General features: G+C 36.0%; 2 protein-coding genes across 2 annotated transcripts; one reads left to right on the plus strand and one right to left on the minus strand.

Annotated features, from left to right (window-relative positions):
* Positions 1 to 171: 171 nt before the first annotated feature.
* zgc:101583 (uncharacterized protein LOC494104 homolog) lies at positions 172 to 4,421 on the plus strand. The gene is made up of 6 exons (XM_044127169.1): positions 172 to 293; positions 554 to 686; positions 1,430 to 1,486; positions 1,784 to 1,874; positions 2,300 to 2,460; positions 3,165 to 4,421. Exons 2-6 carry the CDS (start codon positions 554 to 556, stop codon positions 3,764 to 3,766), a joined length of 1,044 nt encoding a protein of 347 aa, XP_043983104.1. The 5' UTR covers positions 172 to 293; the 3' UTR covers positions 3,767 to 4,421.
* timm8a (translocase of inner mitochondrial membrane 8 homolog A (yeast)) lies at positions 4,352 to 9,057 on the minus strand. Its single transcript, XM_044127170.1, has 2 exons — positions 8,816 to 9,057; positions 4,352 to 5,714 (listed from the first exon to the last, which is right to left on the minus strand). The coding sequence occupies exons 1-2, from the start codon at positions 8,924 to 8,926 to the stop codon at positions 5,553 to 5,555; spliced, it is 273 nt and encodes a 90-aa protein (XP_043983105.1). The 5' UTR covers positions 8,927 to 9,057; the 3' UTR covers positions 4,352 to 5,552.
* Between the last annotated feature and the right edge of the window lie 50 nt (positions 9,058 to 9,107).

Genomic DNA, 9,107 nt, shown 5'->3' on the forward strand with positions numbered 1-9,107 from the left:
AATTTAATTTATAATACAAATTATGAGGATATGTAAATAAATGATTACATTAAACTGTAAATATATAAATGTATTTGCAAATAAAACAACTGTTTATTTATTAATTAATTTATTCAGTGCCAATTTTATTTATTGAGTGTGCTGTTTGGATCGCCAGCTTGGTAACGATGGTACACAGACTACTTGTCTTTCCGTTTCCAAAGCAAATACCAGGAAGTAGCACAGTGACTTCTCGCCCAATCGGGTGCTCCACTTCCTCTTGTCACCTAAATGAGGCCAAGTCGACAATCGAGGTAAAACACTTTAGGTTTCACTTTTAGGTTGGAAAATGCTATTTTCACCGTAATGTGGACAGAAACAGATTTTTTTTCTTCATCGCACAGTGACTTTAATTTGTTATAAAAGTTGGCTAAACTAGTCGGGGGTGTCATCTAATCATGTGATATCCACACATGATATCTGCTGCTTGACTTTCATACTACTCGGTTTTTTTTTGTTTGTTTGTTGTTGTTGTTTTATCCGGTTGTAACTCACGTTTTTTGGGGTTCTACAGATGGAAGTGAACCGCTTGGACTTCTACATTGGTCTCTCTCTGGCTGTCAGCTCCAGTGTTTTTATCGGTTCAAGTTTCATCTTGAAAAAGAAAGGCCTGCTGCGATTGGCCAGCAAGGGCTCAACGCGAGCAGGTAGTGACAGTCCACGATAAAGATCGAAGTGCTTAAAATAATAAAACCTACTGAGATACAAGTTACCTCGGAAGAGTATTATGATCACTGGTTAAAAGAAGACCTCTGACTTTAATGCTCATGTAGGAGAACAAACCATCTAGGAACATGTCTGATTTAAATGATTTTTTTTATGTGGCCCATTAAAGTCTAAGAATTCTAAGAAAAAGATGAGGGGAGGGTGAATCTGGATTCTAAGAAAAACTATTCAGAATTTCTGACAAAAAGTCTGATATATGAGAGAAAGAGAATTTTTTGGTCCAACTGTAATTGTTTCTTTTTCAATGCCCATTAGGTATTAATAATATAATAATGCTAACATACCAATTTTATTTGTTCATTCCTATACATGTATGCTTAAAGTCAGTAACCTACGCAGTTTAAACAAATTGTACTTACTGAGGATTTCATTAACAAAAGTGTCCAACGAAATACAAGATTTCATATTTTATTTAGTAGACAACAATAGTTAAGGGTCCCATATATTGGTTTAAGATTTTAAGCTGTTGTTTTGATACATTTTTTAAATTTTTCTATACAAGACAAAATTACAAGCCACATTAGCATGTGTGAGAATATCCACCGGTGTGTTCTAGTGCACCACTGCTTTTCACTTCATGATAAAAATTGCCACTAGAACTTTTTATTATTGAAATGAAGAATGTTTCAACCAGTACCATGAAGCTGCTGCTTTTATGTCACAGGTCAGGGGGGCTACGCTTACCTGAAAGAATGGCTGTGGTGGGCTGGGCTTATTTCAAGTAAGAGTATGATTTACGGTGGTCCATCTATGTTTCTCCACTTTGTGTGTGTGTGTGTGTGTGTGTGTGTGTGTGTGTGTGTGTGTGTGCGCGTGTGTGTGTGTGTGTGTGTTGTATTGCTGATCAGCCACGGACAGAAACAATGTCATCATTATTAAATGTTGTGGTTTTGTCTGGGGTTTTTTTCTTCCTGGTATTCATATTCCCCAGAATAGCACATTTACTCATGTGCATTGAAGGAATCAGAATTTTTCAGTATTAAGCTGACAATCTAATGGTGTATCTGATGTGCTGTAGTGGGAGTAGGAGAGGGCGCCAACTTCGCTGCATATGCGTTTGCACCTGCCACACTGGTAACCCCACTCGGAGCGCTCAGCGTACTTGTCAGGTATCCATCTCTCAAATTACTCACATTTAGGTTATGTTTTTGGTTGGTTTTATTTAGAATTATCAAGGTAAAGAGGGCTTAAAAAGATTCTTGCCCCACTTATCAGATTCGTATTTGTAGAGCAGTTTGCAAACCATAAATCATGCCCTTGCATTTATTTATCCTCATAAATATAAATATTTATTTTCTCATTTTTTATTTACAGTTTTAGTTTTCCACTTATTTATTGACAGTTTTGGCAGGATCAGTCTTCCATACATTTCTAAAAGGAACATGAGCAGATAATAAAAAAAAATTACCACCTGACCTTTACCTGAAACTGAGAAAAACTAATAGAACATTTGTTCCTTGTATTTTGGATTTCATAAAAAATGCTTTGAAATATTTGTGCAAACGTTTCACAAAAAATATCATAATTTTCCCAGTGCAGTGCTGTCGTCGTACTTTCTAAATGAGCGGCTGAATATTCACGGGAAGATTGGTTGCCTGCTTTCCATCTTGGGTTCCACAGTCATGGTGATCCATGCGCCGCAAGAAGAGGAAGTTGCCTCGCTCAGCGCCATGGCTGAGAAACTGAAGGATCCAGGTAGTCTCATGTCTTCATCTGTCACTGTGGAGTCTTTTAACAACTTGTAGACTTTATTTATTTAAATTTGCCTGAAATCAACACACAACTAAGGTGTGGTGATTTACCACAAATACCTGTTGATGCTTATATTGTGATTTGCACTTTGACGCCATCTAGGGGCCAGTTACTCCTAATTGGGCCTAAATGTGCTACTAAGTTATTGCAATAAATGATATTATTGTCTTGATACCATTTTCAAGTAATATAATAGTAATAGCATAGAAATGCAAGTACATCCTCTCGAAGATCAATAAGCTTTAATTTTATAACGAACATTTGACATTGTAACTTGAAGACATTTTAAATACCCCAAATAAGCAAACAAAATAACAAATAAAATGGACACTGAAATCTCTGTAAACAAAATTGTCCTTTAAAAAGGGACCAAAGCATCAGACTGAAGACTTTTATCATGCAGTCAGGTAGAAAAAAAACACAAGAAATAGAATTATGCAAATAGAAATGATCAAGCTCGTTTTAATTTATTATGTGATTGATTCAATACTTATTGCGACAGGCTTACCTAAAAATTTATGTTTTTTGATTTGTGATCAAATTAGCCAAGTACCTAATTTTGGATCTGCTTGACAGCAGATATTAGCCATGAGTAGATCTTAATCTCAGGGTTTTTCTAATGTTCCCTTCTGAAATGTTCCCACCAGGTTTCATCATTTTTGCTGCGTGTGTTGTTGGAAGCAGCCTGGTCCTGATCTTTGCCGTGGCTCCTCGCTTCGGACAGAAGAATGTCCTGGTCTACATCCTGATCTGCTCTGTGATTGGCTCCCTCTCCGTCTCTTGTGTCAAGGGTCTTGGCATTGGTATCAAAGAGCTGTTTTCAGGGACGGCGGTGCTGAAGGACCCCCTGTTCTGGGCGTTGCTCGTCTGCCTGGCAATCTGCGTCACTATTCAGATCAGCTACCTGAACAAAGCGCTCGACATCTACAACACCTCCATTGTCACGCCGATTTACTACGTCTTCTTCACCACGTCTGTCATGGCTTGCTCAGCCATCTTATTCAAGGAGTGGTTAAAAATGACTTTTGATGGCGTAGTGGGGACAATCAGCGGCTTCTTCACCATCATTTTAGGGATTTTTCTTCTTCATGCCTTTAAAGACATTACGTTTAGCGTGGATGCCCTCCCTTTATACCTGAGGAAAAGCCCGTATTGGTTTGTTGGAGGCCAACAGCCTCACATGGCTTTTCCTGATGATGACTTGCAAGCAGATAATGACAGAAAGTTGTCAGCCAGAGGTGGTGACTAGAAAGGAGTCTCATGAATAAAAGAAAGCACCAGTATACTCATCCTTGCCTCTCAAACTTTTACCTTTTTCTTCAAGCAAAGCTTAATACACTGGATGAGGACATTTGCTTTTTTACCTTAGCATTTATATCTATGTAATGGATCTCATTTATAGCCTTACACACATTTACTTTGGTTCAAAACAAAATGGGACAAAATATTTTTAACATAATTTATTTTTGTTCACTGCTGTCTTTATTTTTGTTGTTTAAGTTTTTGTGTTTTGCTAATGAAAGCTTCAACATACAGGAGGCAAAACATTGAACACATCACAACTTTTCATAGTAAACATATTTCTGACGATGCTATTGACATGTAATTTTCATCATATGTTGGTAGCAACCCAAGTATGTAATCCATACATAGAAACCAAAAAAAAAAAAAGTTATTGTGATGTGTTCAATACTTGTTTTATTCACTGTACATAGCTTAGCTATTTTTATTGTAATTAGAACTAAGACTTAGTGGAGCAAATGTTTGCTCTTAGAAATATTGGTGAGCTACAGTATTACCTCTGCATTATGGTCAAAATCTAAACCAAAGAATGTAATATGTGCCAAGCTGTATATTTAATTTAAATGTAACGTCTCATTAAAACATAAAGAGCTTACAATGGATGCAAGAGGTCTGCATGTATCTGTTAAAATGCCAGGTTTTGTGATGTAAAAAAAATTAATTATTTCACAACTCTCCCTCACTTTTTATTAATTATGTGAAACAATGACATCAAAAAGAAAACTGGTCAGGAGCAACATTTAACAGGTTGCAGGAATTTCTGGTAATTACCACTGTTTTCCATATGATCGGTGTGAGATCTTTTTGTTTTACAAAATGTGTGTGAGATCACATTTTGTAAAAGTGATCTCACACACTTTTACAAAATTCTCATAGTTACAAAAAATTCCCAAAAAAGCATGTGAGAAAGTATAATATGATGAAACTAAAGTTGGTCCAACAAATGGGTTTGTTGCACATAACCAAAACCCACAGTGAAGCATGGTGGTGGCAGCATCATTATTTGGGAGTGGAACTACCAGAAAATAAGTAGAAATAGTTTCAAATATCAATCTGTGTTGACACAAAACCTTCAGGCTTCAGTTAGAAAGTGGAAGATGGAAGAGGGCCTTAATCTTTTAGCAACAAAAACCTGGCTTTACCAGACAAAGGTTACCACAGCTTTGAAATGATCTCTCTTCTTACATCACAAGTCAGGGAATTTAGACAGGGTGTGCAAACTTCTTACATACAATGTACAAGCTTTTTAAAAATGATGCACATACTTATTTGGCATTTTGTTTATTGCATATTTACAGTCCAGTCTGTTGAGTACTGATCTTCAGTCAAGAGGTTGCAGGGTGATTTTACTGACATTGATTTTTGGTCCATGTGTCTGAAAAACATCTCATAATCAAACTTCACAGTCTGAACTTTCCACTTACATGAATTCAAAAAGCTGACAGAGTCAGCAACAAACCACCACCTCAATATTTTGCAACACTCATCTTCCTGTAGTCACAAAACACAACCCTAAACTTTTACCCAGGTCTGTACATGGTTTAGACGTCAGGCACTTGTTTCCAAGGTAACACTTGTTGTGGTTCTGTTTCCCAGCTGACTGGACTCTTCTTCAGCTTACTGTACAGACAGCAGTACGGGGACCAAATAGAGTTCCCAGTAGGTGCAGACCATGTTTTCTTTGTTTTTTTTTTTCCACTTTTTTTTTTCTATCAAACTTCCAGTTACAGTTTTTAATCCAACATCGTCTCGGACAATCCTCCCCTGCTCTTCTGAGTCTGTTCCAGTCTGTTCAGGATGAACTGGCTGGTGTCTATAAATCGCTCCACGCAGTTAACGAAACAGACTTCAGTCCTGGAATCCAGCTTGGGTCCCGGTTTATCCATGCATTTTTCCTAAAGACACACATAAACTATTAGAAGAAACATTTTCGAGACTGATTCACATCAGACAGAGAGAAATCCTTCACTCTATTATATTCTACTACAGGAAAGCCTCGTTTAAATTAAAGAGACAGGATGCATGCACAGACACACTCATTTTACACACTATTTAAGTCAGGGATCTCCCCTGTAAAGCCCTCAGTTTAGCAAAAATAAAACTTTTGGAGATGCAAATGTTACAAGACCATCCAGGAAAAAAATTACTTGTAATCTTTGATAAGTATCTAATGTGTTGCCATTTGTACAGAATGTTTACTTCTATTTTATTTTTGAAAGAAAGAAAAAAATTAAACATTCACAAAAAGTTGAAGGATACACATTTAGAAAAAGCACAAAGGTTCCTACTTGGTAAGAAAAACTGATACTTTTTTGTCTCATTCTATTATGCTAAATTAATCAAAATCCCAAAAAAACAACACTTGTTTTTATATCTATATTTGAAGATATTTTTCAGGTTTTAATTATTTTCATTCAAAGTTATTAGGAGTCATTGGGGAGAGACATGTTTATGAGTCATGTTTATGAATAGATTTTTATTTTTTTAAATAAATGAAGTACAAGCATAAAACAGTCTAATGAGCAATAAATGGACACATATTCAAAAGCTTTTGCACCTACATTAGTTTGATAAACTACAAAAGGTTTGATCAGTTTTATTTTAACATATCTTCTACTACAAAATTGCATAAATGCATGTTAAATTACATTCCAAATGATTACTAAGACTAAAATATTAATACTTGTACACAGAAAAATGAACATAATAAAAATACTTGTCCTTCACAGATATTTGATTCTATTACAACAACAAAATAATTTTAGTGTGAATAAAAACTACTTCTGGAGTTAAGACAACTTAGCTCAATATTTTAAAGCACACAAACAGAAAAACATAAAATTGTCCAGATGAAACGTCTTTTCCGTTTCACTGCCACCCTGAGGCCTACAGGTGTAATTACAACACATCTCAGTGAGAAGTAAACTTGTTGTGGCCAGTCGGCACTAAATTCAGTTAATGTGAAGACTAGAGTCTGTAGCGTGTGAAGGAAAGCGACTCGACCTCAGTCTCAACAAACAGGTTTGAATGTTTTGAGGCGGAAGTGGACAGTACCTAAACTGGTCACCTAAGCAACCGCAAATGAGTTTAAAGTAAAATTAAAAAACAAACTACACAACTTCATGAACACAAATGCACCGAGTATAATGCCATTACTGAATAACAAACACAGTAATAAAAAAACAGAGATACTAGGATATTTAAGACTGAAATACAGTAAAAAAAAAATTAAAGGCCTTGTTGAAATAAACCAAAATATTCATGTATTCTACAAAAAGACAATGTGACCTAATTTAAAGAATTGTAAGTTCTGAATAGAATATATTCAACAGAACAAATTAATTAAAAACTCAATGTGTATTTGTAGTCTCATTCAAACATCTGTCAAGACAGAAATATTTGTAGATTAAGAACATTAAAAGTCACAGCTATATAAATGATATTCACTTGTGGGTAATATGCAAGTATGTATTAATTAAATTGCATCTCTTTCACTTAATAGGGGGAAGTGGAATAGAAATATAGCTTGTCTGGATACTAAAAATACCATTTAACTCGCAGCTTTCCTTGAGAACTTGACGCGCCAACTTGGCTTTAGTTGATAAATCCTGTAGCCTCTAATCTCGCAGCAGGTCCAGTTGATCCCCAGTCTTTAAATGGTAAAACAAACACCAGTCTGTTGGTGTAAACACCTATCAGTCATGACAGTGAAAGTCCCAGCTTAAGATGCTCAAGGAAAGCCAATAATGCTGTTCACCTTTCTTATCTTCTGTTTATCCCTAATACAAAGTACCGTACAGGGTTTTAGATGATTTTATGGTCCTATCAGTGAGAAAGATTGTTAAAAGAGCATAAATTAGGTGGGGGTTTTTCAGTTTGGGTATATATTATGTAGGAGGCAACAATATTAAGCGGCAATAATGAAATAACTCAATTAGGAGATGAAAATGTGCAGCAAAACGATCAATAAAAAACATGTCTCTTATGAGTTTGTAAGTTAGTATCAATATTTCTATTGTATTAGTATCTTTCTAAATATTGCTTAGACAATTTTATACACAAAATTACAAACCAAACAAAAAGTCTCATATCACAAAGACCTGGCTGGCTGCATCAACAGTTTTCACACAAGAACAAAATGCAGAAACTCCATTAAAAAGCTCAAACGTAAGAGACTAAATTATATCGTATAAAAGTGCTTCATAGATCGATTCTTCATAAAAATCAAGAAAATTTTGGGCACCCTTTATAAGAGTGCTTTACAACAGCACAATGTCGTCAGTCAGAGGCTTTTTTAGATACGGTGTAGCACAGCTTGCTACAGGAGATCCTTCCTAACCACAGTCATCAGCCTCTAAAACAACTCTGGATGATATGAGTTTCAACATTTAATTTCCCATTGGTATTAATAAAGTGTTTCTGAATTGAATTGAAGCTTAACTATTGAAACAGCGCGTGGCATTGGTTATGAGTGACGTAATGTGGCGTTTCAAATAAGCATTTAGGTCCAGCGGCGTTTTATACTCCTTTTATTGTACCTGCAGCTTGCATCAAAAAAAATGTTGATGTTATGATTTATATGCAAAATATTTACTCGTATCATGTCAAAAAGGTGCCCAATTAAATAAAAAAAGTTTTGTATTTACGCTGCTTTTCTTGTTTTTAGACAGCCGAGTTAGCAGCCCATATTTATTTTACAGTGGGAAAATGAATATTGCCAATCTTTTTAATTAAGGTCCATGCAGCGCAAGCGGAAAGTAAATATGTGAAGATAAAACTAAGCTGAGAAGCGGCGTCTAAGTTTCCTGTGTGTCTATAATGAACAATATGTTCAGCCATCAGTTTATTAGGAAACAGCATGTACTTTAGGAAATGTTTGCATGTTTACGATAAGCACACCATGTAATCTGCCTATAGCTGCTGCAACTGTACAAGTCCCTGTCGTAAAGAAATTGATAAAAAAAAATCAACATGCTGAACTGTGCTCCTCTCTTACCCAGCAAACCTCAGTCATCTGATGCACCAGCTGCTGAAATCTCTGTTTCTGAGACTCGATTTCGATGAAATGTTGAAGCTGAGGGTCTGTTGAAGCTCCCTGGCCGTCCATATCTTATAAAAAACGTCGAAGTTCCGATATTTATTCTAATTATAAACGCCGGGAGGCTGTTTTTTGCTGACCTTCACGTGTGGAAATGAACAACGGGAAGCCGGAAGTCGTTCAGCCAATCACGAAGCGCGTTCGTGTAACAGAAGGTCACGTATACGTGACTTCATGAAGCCCTATAAGT

Source organism: Gambusia affinis, linkage group LG09 (assembly GCF_019740435.1).
Source record: "Gambusia affinis linkage group LG09, SWU_Gaff_1.0, whole genome shotgun sequence".
NCBI lineage: Eukaryota > Metazoa > Chordata > Actinopteri > Cyprinodontiformes > Poeciliidae > Gambusia > Gambusia affinis.